This window comes from Anoplopoma fimbria, chromosome 18 (assembly GCF_027596085.1).
Source record: "Anoplopoma fimbria isolate UVic2021 breed Golden Eagle Sablefish chromosome 18, Afim_UVic_2022, whole genome shotgun sequence".
Classification (NCBI taxonomy): Eukaryota; Metazoa; Chordata; class Actinopteri; order Perciformes; family Anoplopomatidae; genus Anoplopoma; species Anoplopoma fimbria.
The window spans coordinates 9750392-9770421 of NC_072466.1; the positions used below are offsets into that span (position 1 = coordinate 9750392).

Here is a 20030-nt window from a genome sequence, read left to right on the forward strand (position 1 = left end):
CTGGACGCCTCCCTTTAGAGGTTTTCCAGGCACGTCCAACTGGTAAGAGGCCCCGGGGTAGACCCAGAACACGCTGGAGAGATTATATATCTCGTCTGGCCTGGGAACGCCTCGGGGTTCCCCAGGAGGAGCTGGAAAGTGTTGCTGGGGAGAAGGACGTCTGGAGGACCCTCCTTAGCTTGCTGCCCCCGCGACCAGGCCCCGGATAAGCGGAGGAAATGGATGGATGGATAGAACTCCTTCCATTGGAGTTAATAGACTCAGGACCTGTCACTTGTCTCTGGCAGTGGAGAAACCCGTGTGACACAGATACAGGAAAGTGAAGCTCAGTAGGGCGTATCCATCGGAACTGTCTCTGAATCCATATTGTCAGGCTTCAAGTTATACGTTCGTGTCTGGCAAGACAGAGCACGGACCAATCAGCATCATGTAAGGAGCTACTGGGAGCTATGGGCGTGGCTTAGGTGTGTGCAAGATGACACGGAGAGACCACGGTTTGTTCTAAACAACATGCTGGATCCTAGAAAGGTTAGCGTGGATGCTGCAATAGCATCATTTATATCAGAACTGGGGATAATTTATGTGTAAATGGTTGTCTGTCTCTATGTGTTGGCCCTGCAGTAGTGTGGCGACCTGTCCAGGGTGACCCCTTGAGCCCCCCCCTCCAAACAGTTTTCATGTACGTAACAAACCATAAGGCGGGTCAGATGATCAAGATCGACCTTTAGACCAGAATTTGGTCCGTCATAGATGTGATAATGCCCGGCCCTCCTTTTCCTTTTCATATGTAAGCAGTCACAGATGTTTTGCTTCCCATTGGCTTTTTTCACAATGATTTCATATATATAACTCGTGGTTTTTTTTCTCTCTTCGGCAGCTTGTTCCTACTCACGTCTTAACAACGGTTCTCAAAAAAACGGCAAAATAGGGGTCACTGCACTTGCTCCTCATGTGGACTATCAGCTGTAATAATCTCCTGTTTTGAGAGCTGTGAAGCCGATCATAAAGTGGGGTAAAGGTGAGGGATGCTGAAGGCCACTAATGGACTGCAAACGGAGGCCTGAGCGCTCTGAGAGCAGGAGATGTTTGTTCACCTTCTTTTTTTTTTCTCTACCTCAACAGCTGTCGCTTTTGGTCACCCACCAAATCAGGCAACCACCAGTTTGTACACAGGCCTCAGAAAGTGAACTTGTGGCAATAAGCGATAGTAGTAATTATTCATTAATTATTGTATACAGTCATTCTACAATTCACATACCCTCCAAGTAGTATCAGGTAAAAGTTACTGGATTTGCGTGTCAATGTTTTTATGTTATTGGCAGCCCACTGTTAAGAGCTGCATCAGCACACTGCTGGTCTGGTGCAAAGTTATATCAACTATATATTTATAAAAGATATAATGATATATATAATAATATCATACCTGATCACAACTTAAAAAAAAACAGTTAAGAACAACACTTGATGGTGTTAAGTTATTATATCAAGTACTGGTTCACATCTTTGTATGTATATATTTGGGAATTTATTCAAAGAGCAGCGTTTATTGTGCTACAGATGTGCAACTACAAAATTGGGATTCATACATATTTTTTATGTATATCAGTACACAAGGCTTATTGATTTGACCCAGCACAAAGCCTACTGCTTTGCACTTGTGGAGGTAATAAAGACACAATACAGACTTCTTACCTCTGTACTTGTATTTATTTACTTCTATCTATCTGCATCACTAGAGCCTGATTTCGGTAGCACGATTTACATGTCTGATATCTGACTTGCAGCTTGAAGTCCAAACAATAGCAACAGCTTATTTCATAAAGAAAAAGTCATTAAATACATTTAATATCTGTGTCATCTATTCTCAGCAGCAAAGTGGGCTTTTTATTTTTGTAGAGGTTTATATTAACAACACTAAAATGCGTCTACCCTTTGATATCACATCCATTAGACTAAATAGGGGCTGGTAGCAGTGTTTGAATTATGTAATGCTTGATCAGTGCAGACCTGAGCAGCTCCTCCAGGCAATTACCAAAGTACACAGTCTAATGATTCACTCATTAATTACAGCGGTGTACCAAATGCTCTCCATAGGAACTCTACTATTGCTCATTTAGCCATGAGCTCGATGGAAAATGCTTTGAATTTATTGATTGTGTAGTCACCCAAATAACATTTTTTTGCTTCCCTCCTGGGTTGTCATTTGTATATAGGAATATTTGAAATACTGTACAGATGAATCGAAGAAGAGACAGATTCCAAGAAAATGAATAATGGCATCCATTTATGATAGTTCTCCCCATGGAGAGCGCAGTGGTGTCCAGGGAAAACGTTGGAACCGACATTAGACATTAGACACTGGGGTTGACCATGATGAGCACAAACACACACACACACACACACACACACACACACACACACACACACACACACACACACACACACACAAGCAAGCACCAGACTCAAACACAGACAAGCAAGCACCAGACTCAAACGCTTTATCTCCTGGAAAAGCAGAGACAAGCCCACATCAGCTACATAAAAACGGCTTTGCAATAAAAGCTGTTGTCATTTGCCTTCGTCACTCTGCCTGATGCCTGTTCAAACAGTGTGTGTGTGTGTGTGTGTGTGTGTGTGTGTGTGTGTGTGTGTGTGTGTGTGTGTGTGTGTGTGTGTGTGTGTGTGTGTGTGTGTGTGTGTGTGTGTGTGTGTGTGTGTGTGTGTGTGTGTGTGTGTGTGTGTGTGTGTGTGTGTGTGTGTGGCGCTTGTGTCTGGGTGTCTATGTGCTTGTGTTGGCACAGGATTGTACTGTATGAGTGCTTGTTAGTAGCCTGGAACCTATCAGGATTTGTCATGGGAAATTAACCAGATTCTGGGTGGGTGTGCAATGCATGTTCGGCCTATGCTGGCTGTATTGTGTTCTGTATATGCTGCGTGTGTGTGTGTACGTGTGTGTGTACGTGTGAGGGTGTGTGTGAGAGAGTGAAGCCCATAACCTGACCAAGGGGCATTAGCTCCTCTCCCTTGGTTTTCTCAGAAAAACTCTGTGACATGGCGAGTGAAGGACATATTTTAAGGTACAATGAGCTTAATACGTGTTATGGACAGCAACACACTGTTTTCAAGGTCTGTACTCACACTAATTATGTGTACTTTAGAAGTTAAACAACACGTAAAAAGGGCAGTGTCCCCTCTTAATGGAGGTATATTTATAGAGGAAAGCTGTTAAAATGATCAAACATCAAGAAGCACATTTCCAAATAGGGATGAAAAGTTTTCAGTCATAAAGTGGTTACATGTTTATGGTACATAGTTAACATCTAATATCAAAAGTACGTTACATAACTGACATATAATATGTATTATTAGTATAACACTAAAATACATTTTTGAGCTACTACTGCCTAATTACTGCTCCATCACCTTTGCTTGTGTTCACATGACCCTGATAATGAGCCACGATTCCATGAATGGATTCGAAGCAAGAACTTTCTGTCATCTAGTACAGTCGTCCAATGTCCTCAAACTGATACCTTCCTTTTTTAGCCCTCATTTATTGCAGCTATGGAATTCAAAATATCAGGTGTCATCTTGTTCTACTCATTCAACTGTTAACGCCACAAAACTAATTCTAATTGAAGTAGTTTATGTCCTAGTTTTACTTTGACTTACATTGGCATTCTTTCTTCTTGTGCTCTGTATTGGACATACTTTGCCAGGTGAATGGACAGGAGGTAACTATCTGTATCTATCTGTATTGGATTTGCTCCTTCTGAATGGTCCTTGCAGACTTAAGGTGCAAAAAATTGTGAATGCCTCAAGATAGTCAGGAGAAATCACAGTAGGAAGTGGCCAATGAAAGACAAAACACATTTTGTCTTTTTGGGACAATTTGACTCATATTTAGCCTCAATTTTCGCAACCAGGTCAAAGTGACTATAATCATCAGGAATTATTATTATTTTGACATACAAGGGTCTGGCATATGTTTTTTGTTTTTTTTACAAGTTCATTACAAAAACTCAGGCAAGGAGAGAAATTATAATGCCCAATTTAATGTCTTTAGTACTTTCCTGAGTGAAATGGGTCAGTTTGACCTGGAAGATAATAAGAAAATAGATAAAACTGCTCAAGTTAAACATGTCTGTTTGTAGAAGTTTCAGGTGCACAACTGAAGGTGCCTGCAGACAGTTCACTTACTGAAATACGTCTACGTTACTCACACCTTCATTCAGCCTCATAACCTACCATCAGCTTACCTTGTTTGATACTCCTCTACTTTCCATCAGACCCAACCTCAGTAAAAACGGTAAAGACTCAATTCTTAAAGGGCACTTCTGTAACAAATCATCTCTCCCCATGCCACACAACACTCTCCCACTATCCCCCTCTCGTTGACTCCGCTCTCATCTTCTTTTCAATAGAAATTCCTATTTACTTATTAAGAGATTAGTCACCACTCTGAGTACAGCAATGATGACTAATGTAAAATTTGGTGCATAAGGGATAAATTGAGCCATGACCAGCCTAAGGACTCAAAAATATGACTTTCATTATTATCTGAGCATGATAACTTCATTCCTTACTGTTAGCTTTAATGCAGGGATTTGAACAAAATAAGTTAAAGATACTTTTAGACACATCTGGATGACAGCTGGGTTAAAGTATAGCTTGTAACAATATAGCATGAGCATAGCATAGCAGGAGTGATAACAATCTATAATAATATAGATGTATAAACATGTTTCATGATTATAAGTATGAGATGTTACGCGGTATGTGTGTCATATTTCTTTCCTATCATCTATCGGTCTCAAAACGGTTAGCCCTAGAAGCTATATTTCTGGGATTCCAGCGTAGCCAAGGTTTCCTGCAATGCTCATTTTTTACAGTCCGATTAGAAACGTGAAATGCAAGACTTGAGTTTGTGTTGAGAGACGCCATAGCCTGTTTAGAAGCTCATTTTAAACCAATGAAATGAGAAATCATCGTCAGACGATAGCCGATTGGTTCCAACAACTCCGTCTCAATCCCAACTCGTCTAATACAGACGCTTGGTCAGTGCCCATCGGTGTCTGACACCAATGCACGGAGGCACCAGTAGGGTGTGTATGCTGCACACCGTGCTTTCAACTAACTCCAATGTAAGTTATTACATTGGAGTTATTAGACACTCTGGGCAACCGATGTAAAAAGCAAGATAGTCCAGACAAGGTGGGCAGGAGGGGTGATGAATGGGTCAAACAAACACAGGACTTTGGTCCATGTGAAATTAAAACTTTGTGTTGACATTTCTTCACGTGAGTCGATAGTAACGTGACTTGTTTGTCACTTGCTAGTCACATGGGCCGTTCAAGTTAAGGACAACCTTGCTCTTATCCTAAACATAACTATCCTGTTAAGACAGAAGTTTGCTTTAAAAAGACACTATGCAAGTAATAAGTTGAATTTGACAATCCGTCCCTAGTTTGTCCAAAACTGACACTAGAGGGGTTCGTAGAGCTTCATAGTTTAAAGCGTAGGGCCAATGACCAAGTATCGACGAATGGAGAGTGAGAGCGTGTTGGTTAAGAGATCCCATTTCAGCCAACGCCTTCTGCCTCTTTTGCTCTCCACAAAGACTGTTAACCTGCATTCAACCAAAGTCTGTTGGAACCTGATTGGTCAATGTTTCACGGACCCCAAATGGAAACCAGAACACAAGAACATAGAGCTTTATAAACCAATATAAGGACATTAAAATAAATTCTCAGGCAAACAGGTAGCCAATGCAGAGACTTTAAGGTGGATGTAATGTATGCTCTCTTTCTGCTCCCAGTCAGCACATGTGCAGCTGAGATTTTGCAATGCAATTGTTAATACAAATATTCTGCTTAAGTTTGAGGTTTTTAAATATTATAAAAGCTCAGTTGTAAAGAGAAAAAAAATAACATATGATAAAATAACACTGACAGAGGCATTCTCATGCATAATGTGTACTGTTACTTATTATACTTTAAGTGCATTTTGCTGTTTTTACTTAAGTCAAGTTTTAGATACAGGGATTTTGCTTTGTGGTAAACGTTCTATCACTATGAAGAGATTTATATACAGCATACAAGACACAAATATTAAATTAAATTGAAATATGACCAAACATTTGACATAAAACCTTTCTGATGTCAAATGGCTCAAGTGAACTGGCCGAAAAGGGCAGCAAGGAATGTTCAATACCTGAAGAGATGACCAGACTTACATAATGACAGCTGACCTGAGCGCTGACACTGAACCGCCTCCTGCAGCAGGTGAGCTCAAACGTCCCTCTGCTTCAGAACCAAAATAATTAAAAACGACATCTGGCATTTGGGTGCTCGGACAGACCTATTCTAAAATAGTTGTTTTGTTAGTCATGTTCTTATATGACTTGAGGCCACTTAACAGATTGTGTCATGAAAAGCGAAACGGCACGCAAGGTCAGCGTCTGACTGTGCAGGATCAAGCAATCAAGCAAAGGGGCTGTAACTTTTATAGATTTTAGAAGGAGCAATTGTAGCAATTGACCAAAAGTAAGACTATAACTCATTTAAAGTCCCACAAACATTTATCAATTGTTTTATAATAGATAAATGAGAAATCTCAGCTTACTTTATTACATTTAAGAGCATATACTTCAGATGGTATTCAACAGTCAAATCCAGGATATAACAAAAGCCCCTAATAACAATGTTACTTATCAAAGTAGTCAGACTAATTTGTGACTTGTACTTATTACCTATGAAGGGCACATTTGAAAAGTTTTTAAATGGGCTATAATATAAATCACAACGTGAAAAAATGAATATTTGAACGTATTCAGTGACCATAGTAATCTTTTAAATCATCCCACAGAAGCGTTGCATAATGGGCTTGTTTACATTTGTTTAATCTGGGGATGAGAGATTGAGAGAGCGTAGGCGTGCTGCGGACTGTGTTGGTGATAATAGAGTGTGTAGGAGGGAGGGCAAACAAACAGTTATTTGCTAGGCTGTCCTGTCATACATTTAACTGATTTCCCATAACAACCAAAAACCTCCACTGTGCATCAAAAGAACGAGTCTGAAATGATTTGAAGTATATTTTTTGCTGGAAATACTCACTATTAGCAGGGCAAATGTGTATTAATCTGCAGCTGAAAATAGTTCCCAATAAATGCACCATTTTCTCCCGTTTGAGGCACATTTACTTAAATCTAAAGCACCCAGCTGTTTTATGAAATCGAATCAATTGTTTGTTGACATTAAGAAAAGTATGGAGTATATCAAGCATTACACTTACTTGTAATATAGGAAACTGAGCCCAGAATTGGTAGATAGAGAAAGCTACAGTTATAAAATGAGTTTTAAATACTAAAAAAGTGATCTTTCTGAAGAACCGTCACCTGAACTGAAGACAGTAGAGGATTTAGAACAAGTAGAAAAGGTGAATTAATAGAATATGATACAAAAACTGGTAGAGAGAATCACTGCAACCTTTTATAATAAGAGTGCAAATTCCTCAGATTAAATTAACCTCAATAGATAGATACACCTTTTTGCCTGTAAATTGACACAGGGTCCATATTCTTATTTTTTGTGAAAATAATTGGTGAAACATTGTCATTATTTCACCAATTGAACCTGTTTCAGTCCTAAATGGGAGCCTAGCTAATGGAGAGGAGACACTTTAAAACTAGCCTTGGGTCCTTTTAGGTAAAGTGATGATAATCATTATCAGAAAAGTAGTTTTGAATTATTTTTAATCCACTCGGAATCATTAGAAGTCCTCAAGGCTTTTTAGACTGCCCCTGAACACCACTCTATTCACACCACGGCTGTGTCACAGGGTGAAGCATTATGCGTCCTCTTGATGTAGTATATCAAACAATAAATGTCCTGAATCAGAACACATCTTCCCACCCACTTAGTCGTGATGCCCTTCAACATTAAATCTTCTGTTGTACTTTTTGTAGTTAGCTGGGGAAAAAAACACAAGTTTTGTTCAAAAGTGACACATCCAGTTATGACAAATGTGGGCCTCTATAAAACCACGAATCATGTGATGAACCCTACTTATAAAAAAGATATTATAAATATAAAAGCACCAAATCCGAGTTCTCATACCCTCATTTTTCATATGTGTTCTAAACAAAGACATTTGTGAACATGTTTATCATCTTTCGGCTTTTATTATGAGATGGTACATGGCCAGCATGAGTATCAAAAACAAAAAATACATTCTTCAGGTTCTCTTTATGCTGTAATGATAAAACACACTGTACAATGCTCATTTTAAAAGAAAACAAAATGTATCAAAAATTTTCATCCATTTTACTGCACATGACATGTGTACCATGCATTATCAAACATATTCATTTATATGTGACTGAAAAGAAAAGCAAACTTGATTGGCACCAATGGATGAAACATATTTCTGATATATTGTACAAAAGCAACATTACTTTGGTTTATTTGTGGCAGAAGGCAAACTTTAAAAACGTTGTATTTAATTGTTTATTCAGGGGGTAAACTGTCTTGTATAAATTCTTCATGTTGAATGTTATAATATAAAGTTAAGTCTTTATACAGCAATGAAAACCAACTGTAAAAATGATCACTCACTTTACCCCAATATTATCTCATAGATGTATTACTCTAGTCCAAGAAGCTGTGCATGATAAACCCAGTATGATGTCCAGAAGGGATCACAACAATGACAATGATGCCACCTAGAGGCAGAACTGAGGTATTTCATCAACACACAGCTCTCAAGCTTTCTTGTGTATTTTAATCACAGTGAACCTCATATATCATCTCAGGACAACGTTGTCCTAAGGTTGTTGTTCTTTACAGACACCAGGTCGCTTTAGGTTCCCAGGCGGGATCATGAGTCCTCTTCATTGAAGAAAAAGACATAGTAGAAGAGAGCGCTGACAACCAGCAGAGCGACTGACAGCAGCATGTTCCTCCGGTTCTCTCCTCTTAACGTCTCCAGCTCCTTGTCTGGAAACGACAAACACAAAATGATGTCAGGGCGCTAATGTGTACCAGCTATCAGTACGATTTAATATGAAAACTCATGAAGGAACTAAACCTGCAATTGCTCTGCTGGTGAAATATTGAAGCAAAGGCAAACTAGATGTATAGTAAAAGACTATAATAATATCAAGCATGGGGTTTCTGTGACTCTTCAGGAGGGACTCTGATCACTTCTATGACTGATTGATTGAGTCCTTCCTGATCAATGTTGTTTATCTGAACTGTATGTGTTTGGTCTATATACCATATAAATGGTAAATGGACTGCAGTGATGTACCCTTATCGACCTCAAAGCATGCGCTCCAGGATTCTCCCTCTCTTTTCCCACAATAACATTCTCACAACAACAAAACATGCCCATGCAAGACACTGGTGTTGTCATTGGAAGCAGTTTTGGGTTCAGTATATCAGGTAACTATATCATGATGTCCATATTGTAAAATAGATTGTACATACAGTACCAGTCAAAAGTTTGGACACACCTTCTCATTCAACTACTTTGAAGAATGTAAAATATAAAACATATTCTGGTTTGTTGAGCATTTGTTTGTTTACCACATAATTCCATATGTGTTCCTTCATAGTTTGGATGTCTTCAATATTAATCTACAATGTAGAAAAAAATAAAAATAAAGAAAAACCATTGAATGAGAAGGTGTGTCCAAACTTTTGACTGGTACTGTAAATAAGGTAAAACAAACTGCTGCACATGTTAGGCCGAAAGAGAGCTCTGCTGTTTATATGATTAAATTATATACTTGTTAATTAATACGATTATATGTTCCGCTTGTCGTTTTCTAAGTAAGTTTTTTTTTTTTACTAAGCAATATTTTTGAGGATTAAGTCCTTCAGTTATGTTGAACGGCATATCACCTGTGTTTTCATATCTTAGCAGCAATTACTTTTCATTTTGAAACGCTTGGTCCAATTACACAATTAAAATGATTACAGATATGTACAGTACCAGTCAAAAGTTTGGACACACCTTCTCATTCAACTACTTTGAAGAATGTAAAATATAAAACATATTCTGGTTTGTTGAGCATTTGTTTGTTTACCACATAATTCCATATGTGTTCCTTCATAGTTTGGATGTCTTCAATATTAATCTACAATGTAGAAAAAAAAAATGAAAAAAATAAAGAAAAACCATTGAATGAGAAGGTGTGTCCAAACTTTTGACTGGTACTGTACACCTACAGTGATTTTGACAGCATGTATAAGCGTTTGTGGATATAGATTTTTTGGGGCTTTTGGATATAAACTTACCTAACTTTAGCACCCTCTCATTAATGATAGTCATCTCATCTTCCAGGTCCTGCCTGTGGAGCAGAGAGGGAAGTCAATTAGTAATAAAGCTATTCATTATTTATCTTCCTCACTGTCACTCTCTCCATCATCATCATCCTCCTCCTCACCTGTCCTTGTCAGAGAGCTTCTCCTTCCTGCTCCTGAACTCAGCCCTCACCAGGTTGTCTTGGCACCGCGTCCTCCGCTCCTCCAGACGGTCAATCTACGAGATATACACCGTAGTTAACCGGGGGATGAGCACCCAGCACAGGGGAAGCATGGATGAATGAAACGGGCAACGTGACGCTATAAGTTGAACGTCAGATGCAGACACCTAGGAATGTCTTCCAGCGTCTTACCTCAGTGGCGACACTGGTTTTCTCCCGTCTTTTGTCTTTCAATTTGGCCATTTTTTTTATGTAGCAGAAACTACTAGTCCAGGCTGCTGAACTGTGACTGTGCGGAAGTGTTTTTCTTCTTGGTTCTTCTTCTGTTCTTCTGTTGACACGTTCTCCTTGAAGGCTGTGCTGCCCTCTATCGGGATGCGTCAGCGTAAAGCTATGGTTTATGAGACTGGTGTGACTGGTGGTAAAACATGTTCAATGGTTTTCTGACCACAGCTGCCAAATGAAATTGACTCTTTCAATCAGGAATACCAGGGGGGAGGATTTAAACTTAAGTTCACTTACAAAATCTACCAGAAATCATCATATACAGTACCAGTCAAAAGTTTGGACACACCTTCTCATTCAATGGTTTTTCTTTATTTTTATTTTTATTTTTTTCTACATTGTAGATTAATGTTGAAGACATCTTCAAACGAACTCATATGGAATTATGTGGTAAACAAACAAATGCTCAACAAACCAGAATATGTTTTATATTTTAGATTCTTCAAAGTAGTTGAATGAGAAGGTGTGTCCACACTTTTGACTGGTACTGTAACTTAACGTTAAAATGAAAATAATGGACTGTGTTTTTCGGAGTGGAGGCTGGCTTGACTGCAGTAATAGCCCTGAGGAGGGACAGGAAACTGTCATCCTCCTCCCCACTGACAATCACACAAGTGTTGTTGAGATTTGTTGTTAATTGGATTATTCCACTCGAAAGGACACGACTTGGTCATCTGTGAAGGATTGATACGAGGGTATCCATTCTCTTCTCTACGTGGGTATTTTCTCTGAGTAAAAAGAATGCCTCTCTTTATAAACCGGGACCAAATATTTGCGCATCAGGTACACCTGCTGGAGCACAAACTGAGGGTAATCACTGCTAGAGCGTTATTCCAAATGTGTGATTAGTTTATTAGAGATTGTTCAGGGACTTGTATTGTAGTTTAGCCATTTATCATTTCAAAAATAACTACACACAACCCAGATTGTTTGTAATATTTCATTGTGTTTGCAGAGTAAAGAGGAGCGAATATTGGAACTGGAGACAGAGAATGCTATTCTCCATTTAAGACTTGCCGAGGTAATAAGATTTCTGACATTCATTACTTACAGAGTTAAACCTTTAAGGCCTATGGAAATCCCTGATCACTCTGTTTTATTCTATTCTATTCTATTCTATACTGATAGATGGGCATGATTCTTTTATAGTTATTCATTGACCTCCTAAGCTGCTGAAGAAGGCTTTTGTGTGAACAACTGTTTTATCTGTATTAACTTTGCGCCACTAGGCTTAAATTCAAAAGGTTTTTTTTTCCACCCTGATGTCTGCAGAGTCTGGTCATGTGATGTAACTTCACTTGTAGGTTAATCAGAGCAGCCCGCTCTGTATTTGATTATAATTATCGCTGTATGGAACCAAAAATCCAAGTGGACAGTAGAGATCAATTGAACCTGAATGGCCATGTGTCGCCTTTATACTGTACAGTATGTTATATTATGAGAATATGGACACAAAAAATCCTCTCAGTAGACTGTGCCATTAGGTGTTCAATGCCAACACTTCAATTAGACTAGTCATAATCAAGCAGCTAGTATTACTCAGAGTAATATGTTTAATTGGGTTTTATAGGCCTTTTGTCTTAGCAGGAAAAGCACATGTGTAATAAATGACAATTACATAGAGTGCCGGTTCCAGGCTCCTGATATTGTGCATGTTTTTGGAACAGATATAATAGTGAACATAAATAAGATTTTTTTAAGATCTGTCAATCAAAATGCTAATCAATGTGTACAAAATAATATAGCTGGATAATTAAGCTGGATAAAGGTGAGCAGCCATGTATTCACTTGCTGTGAAGCATTTCATGTTAATGGTCTAATGCTGTTCATTACTGTAAATTCAGTTCCTATAGAACAAGTAAGTAGTCCCTGATCATTTTAAAATAGGACGCTACGCGGCTGAATTGCACAATGACAGATCATTTAGCATCAGAGCTGTTTCTGTACAGGATAACGATTGTTCCTTACTATCTCACAACATTTTTTGTGTGCATTCTATGTTCTTAACTACTCAGTTACTTAACTAACAGTTGACAAACAAATCAGCCCCTCAAAAACTTTGTGCAAGCATTGTGTTCAAATTATATATCACATGATACATGTTGTAGATAATCAACTGGTCATACTGGAGCTTGGCATAAAGTAGAAATTAAATGGCCTAGTGGTGCTGAATGAGTTTATTGATTTCATATCTTTTTCAGTGTTTGGGGAAACTCCGTCGGAACCACAAAGAGGAGACCCTGAAGCATCATCAGCAACAGAAGAATGTTCAGAAGATAACCCAGTTGGCACTTGCCAAACTCCTCGCTGAGGTCCAGGTACCAACGCACTGAGATAAATGTTGTCTGTGTACATGGAAGGTTAGGATTTCTCTTTACGTCTGTTTGTTGCGATGTTATATAGCAGACAAACAGCACACACACACACACACACACACACACACACACACACACACACACACACACACACACACACACACACACACACACACACACACACACACACACACACAGAGCAGAATCACAATTAATTTGTCCTCTCTGTTTGTCTGTTGCAGGCTGTGAAACAGGACTTGAGTGAACTTTTCGCAGTGTATTTCAGTTTTTCCACTGAGCTGGAGGAGCAGAGCAAGCAGCTGCTGAAAAAAGTAGAGCAAGCCAGCTGTTCTCTGAATGGTCACCACGGAGACGAGGTCAAGAGTGAGTATCTGTGTTAACATAGATGCAGCATCTCTGACATTGTCCTTAGGTTATGTTTCTGAAGGAATTTCTTGAGGATGGAATTTAGGTGTACTGTCTGGCACCATTTTGGCAGTTGTTTGGATTAAGAAAATCCTAAAATTGGCGTAATGGTGGAGTCTGGGTGCAGCGAGTTTGGGTGAGCAGACAGCTATTAGAAGAGCAGCACGTACACTCTGTCCTTAACTTTGACCTGTAGTAGATTCTAATTTATAGGAGCCAAATCTTGCAGCAGTGCTTTTACAGGACACTGTCGCAATGCCTTATTTAGGATGTTTAGAGTCTACTGGACTGCACACTAGAGTTTACCTGAAAGGTTTTTTTGGGACATGCACATGTTTTAAGAATCCTATGTAACTTTTCATAGGATCAGTTCATAAAAGCTTACGTAGTGCTTTTGTCACGTGGGTGTTACGACAAACAACTAATTCATAATCCTTAATAGAGTCTGCACCAGCATCTACTCATCTTTTATACGCTGCAAACTGTCGGAACTTATTTGAATGATCTTTGAAGACATTATTTCAACAATCATTGTTTGTTCCCTCCTTCCTGGTCTCACATTTTTCTACCTCTCTCTCCTATTCACTTTTCTGTTGTGCTCCCTCCTTCACCCTCTCTGTGCCTCTCTCCATTCTTAAGTGGTTTACAGGTAATGTTCTGGCTGTATCTCGATTAGGCTCTGTTTGCTGGTAATCCTCTCGCACTGTCCCTCCCCTCTTCACTGCCCTTCGAGGTTGTCCAAGGTTGGCTTGTTATAATGCAGCCCTGCAAGTCAGCTACTCACCATTGTCTGATTATTGATGAAAACTGATCCCTCTGAGTACATGCTATTATGCTGCAAGCTGCTTTAAACAAAGTGTTTTTTTGTCAGAACAAAATCAGAACAAATAAATACATTCAAATGGATTCAGAACAGTATAAATATTCAGGTATATGAATATATATATATATGTATATTGGGACCCTAATAGAATGTCCTGCTACCCACCTGTGGAATGATCTGTTCTTATGTTTGTAATAACATGATAATGAAACTAGGATTGTCGACACAGCAACAGTACTCAGAAAGGTTTTTTTTGTGCTCTTGTCTTATGAAAATTAAGTTTGCTGGGAACATGCCCCAAAAAATAATAATAACCTACAGTTTCACACAGCGACTTAATAATCAAAATGCTTTAAATACAGACTTTTCTTTACAATGAAAGAACATATTTGAGCGGATAGGTGAAATTTGGAGGACAGTTTATGTTCCAAATACTCTTAAAACACAGTAAAAATCCCTCTACCATATTCAGTTCTATTTATGTTCAACTAAGGCTTTTCTTGAATGTCTCAGCCTGTCCTGAGTGATTGGAGGTGTTTCGTGCCAGGTGTGTGTATGTACTTGTGTGTACCAGGATTAAAGACTTGGCCTGGATTCAAAGATTTATACCAGAGAACAGATGCCTCTGCCTTTGGAGTTGATTTCCACACGGATAACCATTCATTCATTCACTTTACTGCCTTCTGCCTTAAAATAGCCTGAGCTACAGTTTACTTTACTCAGCTGCAACAAATTGCCAACAAAATCAATCCCGGTGGTTCACAATATCTGATGCAGCATAGAAGCCGGTGGAGACTTTGTAATGATGGTCTTTTTGTTAATTGTCTCGACATTGCTTGCACCAATGGCTTAAACTTTAACCTCAGTCCATGACAGTGAATTGATTGGACTGTTTTCCCTTAACTGTCTTTCTGCTCTCCCTGCCCAGATTTGCAAGATGGTGTTGCAGCTCTGGAGCGCTCTCTGGAGGAGGAGAGGGAGAGGTGCAGAGCTGAGAGGCAGCGAAGGAAAGAACTCCATAACGCACTGGTGGTGAGGACAGATTTTAGGTGTCAAAAGATAATGGACAATACAGTAGGTTCTGATAATGATCTTCATTGTCATTCTTTGTTTTGCTACAGGAGTTGAGAGGGAACATCAGAGTTCACTGCAGGGTGCGACCAGTTCTACCCTTTGACCACGTCCAGTACTCCACCTCTGGATCAAGGTGGGTCAACACATGATACATCATAGCAACATGAAATGCTGTAAGATAACAGGGTTTCAGTTGTACTGTGCTTGAAAAGCTATGCTTTCCTCTCTCAGGCCTACGTCATCAGAAGAAGTGGTCTCTGCAATCAGTGATGTGAGTTCCACGGACTCTTAGAATTTATTTTATCTTATTGCTGCTAGCTGCTTCAGTGTTCTCACTTTTCTGTGTTATTCCTCGTTTGTTATTTTCAAGGACACGGTGATGGTGAATTGTATAAAACCAGGGATGCTGGTGCAAAACAAGATGTTTGAGTTTGAGAGGTAAAATCCAACATTCACATTGTTCCCACACATTACTCTGTTTTATTTTCAGTTTATTAATAATTACCCTGTGTTTCCACCAGAGTGCACGGACCAGAGAATTCACAGGAGGATGTGTTTCAGGAAGTCAAGCCGCTCCTCACTTCTCTGATGGACGGGTGAGCAGACAACAAAAGACTATATCAAATCACATGTCATTCAAATGTATTCATTCAACTATATTCATTAAACTATACCCAGTGGGAATAAGAAGAAACAATCAAATACATGACAAACAGCATAATATGACTGCATGGCTTGAATGTTGTCTGTTTCTCTACCCTGCAGCTATAATGTGTGTATCATGGCGTACGGGCAGACAGGCAGTGGGAAGACTCACACCATGATGGGATCCCAGCTGCTGGAGGAGCACTCAGGCACACAGCAGGAGGCACAGCAGGGAATCATCCCCAAGGCTGCTGCTGAGCTCTTTCGGTGAGAAAGAAACACATATTATATTCATTTGTTTATGTGATATTTACAGTGCATAGAGACTAAACTCTGCAAGAAGTAAATAGGTTTTTATGCTGTGCTGAAAGCCGCAGTAGATATTGTCCAATTTGCTTGATTCTTATTCAGTCCTAACCATCAGATATAACTTAAATTCAGCCCATTAATGAATAATCTGCTTCAAAGTTGAATTGGGTTAAACTTTGATCTTTTCCTTATGTGTCCATGATTGTGTATCGGTTTCTGTGTGTGTGTGTGTGACCCAGGCTGATCTCTGAAAAGCCAGCAGAGAGCCACACAGTCGAGGTATCAGTGGTAGAGGTGTATAACAACGAGGTGCTTGACCTTCTGGCCAAAGAGGCACAGGGCAACGGCGCCGACCAGCGCCGGGACGTCATCACCACCTCCTCTGGTACCAGCCAGGTCACCTCCCTCACACATGAGTGAGTACAGACCGAGCGGGCTGACTGTGTGCAGAAAAGTGGGTCATATTCTGTGTAATGGGAAAGAGGTCCATTGTAGTAATGAACATAAGAGAATTATGTTCTCAGATATGTTTCTCAAAAGTAATCTGGTCACCTAAACTGAACTAAAAGAGAGGGAATTTTGGATGTCCTGACTTTCTTAAAGTGAGCAGCTCCAACTGAATGCTAACGTTGCTCTGTAGCTGTTGGGTTTGTAAATGGGCAACTTTTAGCCACACAAACTTTCGAAGTGAATAATTTATTAGATGTTGTGTTTTTCAGCTTGTTGCTGAGAAGTGCACAAATTCAAAAATCTTATTATTATCAACTTTCATTGTTGATTAGGCTAACTTGTTCTTAAATGTTTCTTATTTACTTATTTTGCAGACATGGAGCAACTTTAGCATCCATTTTGAGTTGTTTCAGGCCTCCTTTTGAGGGGATGTGACGGGCTCTTTCGCTGTGAAATGCAGTTTGTGTTTGGTGGGTTTTTAGAGCTTTTACAGTGAAAACAGCTGCCTGTTGTTGCTAAAAACAACGCTGTCAGAGTGGTGAGAGCGAACCAAACAGTAAAGTTGCGGGCAGGAAAACCAAAACATAAAGTTAAAGACGCTGCACTCCACAGAGCCTAGAGGGACTGCAAGGTAAACCACCTTTCACACACATGTCATTTGATCCATTGTTAATAATACAAAATAGTGATTATGTCAGCTTTAAAAATGAAATGCCAGGTGATAGTGTATGTGTTTCATATGTTTCACAGGCCTGTCCATGATGCCTCTGAGGTGATGCAGATCATCAGCGGCGTTTTAAAGCTCAGGGCTCACTGTCCCACCCTCGTCCACACTGACTCCTCTCGCTCTCACCTCATTGTCACCCTCACAATATCCTCCAAGAGTCCCAACGCTCTGGCTCTGGGTGAGACGCATTCATATACACACTCACACATCAGCATTAATGACACCGGTTGGCCCCACGTTCCAGCATTGTGACTTTATTACCCTTTCTTTTAGCCCGCAGGCTGCAGAGTGCCAAGAAGGACATGCAGCGCTCCCCTCAGAAGGAGTGGTGGAGTCCACGCTGTCGCCGTGCCAACCCTTCTGCCCACCACTCATCTGATGATCATCTCTTTTTAAGCACACCTTGCTCTCCATGCCGCTCCCCTTCCCATTCTCCATGTCCCTCCCCCAGGCCCAGTATCTCTCAGGCTCCCTTCAGGACCAAGCTGCAGCTGGTGGACCTTGCAGGGAGCGAGTGTGTCGGTGAGAGAAGCTTGATGCTTAACGATGTGGATTGAGTTTGCAGGTGTCATGGGAACTTTGGTTCCTGAATCTCACTGTTATTACTGAAAAATATACCCAGAATTGCAACACGGGGCTTAAGGCACATGCTTAATTGTGAGGCTGTAGATAAACTGCTGCTTAAAATGAAGGTGGAGACATGTCTTTGCTCTTATGAGTTGATTCATAAGATTAAAAAAACTATTCTTAAACAGCGGAGAGTATTCCATTAGAGGTAAACTCACCACAGTTTTCAGTTACTTACTTTTAGCCAAATATATTGCTTGGTCTAGATTAAAACAATCAATCTCAAGCTCAAATACAGCTTGCTTCTATTTTCTGTAAGTGTCTGCCCCTTGAAATATCAAATGATTAATCTACGGATAAAGGTTCACAGTACAAACAAAGCAGAAGATGTGGGTCTTTGTAATTACCCTTTTTCACCTTTATGTACAACATGCAAAAGGTCACTGAACCCAATAAAACGAATGCCTCTTCACTTAGCAGATCAATTTGCTTCATTGAATATGACTGTGTGTTTGTGTGTGTGTACCAGGTATGTCTGGAGTTTCGGGTGCAGCTCTGTGGGAGGTGTCCTGTATAAACCGCAGTCTCTCTGCTCTGTCTGATGTACTGGGAGCTCTGGCCGAGCAGAGACCACACGTCCCCTACAGGAACAGCAAACTCACTCATCTGTTACAGGATGCCATAGGTGATGTGCACACACACACACACACACACACACACACACACACACACACACACACACACACACACACACACACACACACACACACACACACACACACACACACACACACACACACACACTCTCTGACCTATGACTCATATCTCCCATGTCTGTTTCCCATGAAAAATGTCTTCATCTAGCTGAGAGATTCCACATACCAATATGGTAACCAGATCTCTAGCATACACACATGTAAACAAACCCAAACTCACTCAAAATACTGTGGAAGATCTATTTGTCCATGCTCAATAGTAAAAAGAGAAACAAAAAATACATTGCATATAATTAAATCTAATCCTTTCCTTGTTGTTTAACATCTCAGGCTTGTATCTCCTCCTGTTCATCTCCACCAGGTGGCGATGCCAAGCTGCTGGTGATGCTGTGTGTCTCTCCCACGCAGCACTTCATCACCGAGTCTCTGCAGTCTCTGGGCTTTGGCGCGCGGGCCCGCCAGGTCCAGAAGGAGATACCACGAAGGAAGAATAACACCCTCAAAGTTAAGTGATGAGACAGAGGAGAGATTTTATTGTTTGCAGATGCTGTGGCAGCATAGATCCTGTAACAATCATGCCACCTAAACAGATTTGAGGGTATAATTGTTATTTCATTATTCTTGTGTGTTTAACTAGGGAATAGATGGGTTTTGCCAGAATTGTTACATATTCTGTCTTTAAATAGAACTTTAAACCATGTTTAACCAATTTACCATGTCTTATGTGGCTATCTGAAGCCACAAATACTTGTATGATGCTTGAATGCAAAACACATTAATGATGTGAAAATAACCCTGACAATTACCAAGGGTGCTAAGTAGTTATGACTGACAATGAAATTACACAAACGTTGGGTAATGATAAATCAATATAGTATGAAATCACAGTATTTCGACATTTTTTCATGTCCACTGTAGATGATGTCAATAGTCAATAGTCCTCTATCACGCAAAAGGCTTTCTGACTGAAGAAGTCTTACATGTACGCTGCTGTAAAACATATCAGTACTTGCATGCCATGCCTTCTTTTTTTGTGTTTTGGGTGTAGTTATATTTATGAAGTACTTGTACTCATGTTTATGTTATTTGTATCTATAACATCACCTTTTTTTTGGTGACACATTATGAGTCTTTCAAACGCCTTGATAGAATAGTCTTAGTAGAAAACGTTGTAAGACTCTTAAATAAACAGCTGATATGCAGA

At 39.8% G+C, this 20030-nt stretch overlaps 2 protein-coding genes across 2 annotated transcripts; one reads left to right on the plus strand and one right to left on the minus strand.

Annotated features, from left to right (window-relative positions):
• Nucleotides 1-8167: 8167 nt before the first annotated feature.
• Nucleotides 8168-10843, minus strand: ccdc167 (coiled-coil domain containing 167). Its single transcript, XM_054618887.1, has 4 exons — nt 10682-10843; nt 10451-10545; nt 10302-10354; nt 8168-8996 (listed from the first exon to the last, which is right to left on the minus strand). Exons 1-4 carry the CDS (start codon nt 10730-10732, stop codon nt 8878-8880), a joined length of 318 nt encoding a protein of 105 aa, XP_054474862.1. The 5' UTR covers nt 10733-10843; the 3' UTR covers nt 8168-8877.
• A 672-nt stretch (nt 10844-11515) lies between these two features.
• Nucleotides 11516-20030, plus strand: kif25 (kinesin family member 25). The gene is made up of 15 exons (XM_054618940.1): nt 11516-11584; nt 11730-11795; nt 12976-13092; nt 13332-13473; nt 15267-15370; nt 15460-15545; nt 15644-15683; nt 15783-15850; nt 15934-16008; nt 16178-16324; nt 16606-16782; nt 17567-17721; nt 17817-18065; nt 18640-18795; nt 19188-20030. The coding sequence occupies exons 1-15, from the start codon at nt 11516-11518 to the stop codon at nt 19337-19339; spliced, it is 1803 nt and encodes a 600-aa protein (XP_054474915.1). The 3' UTR covers nt 19340-20030.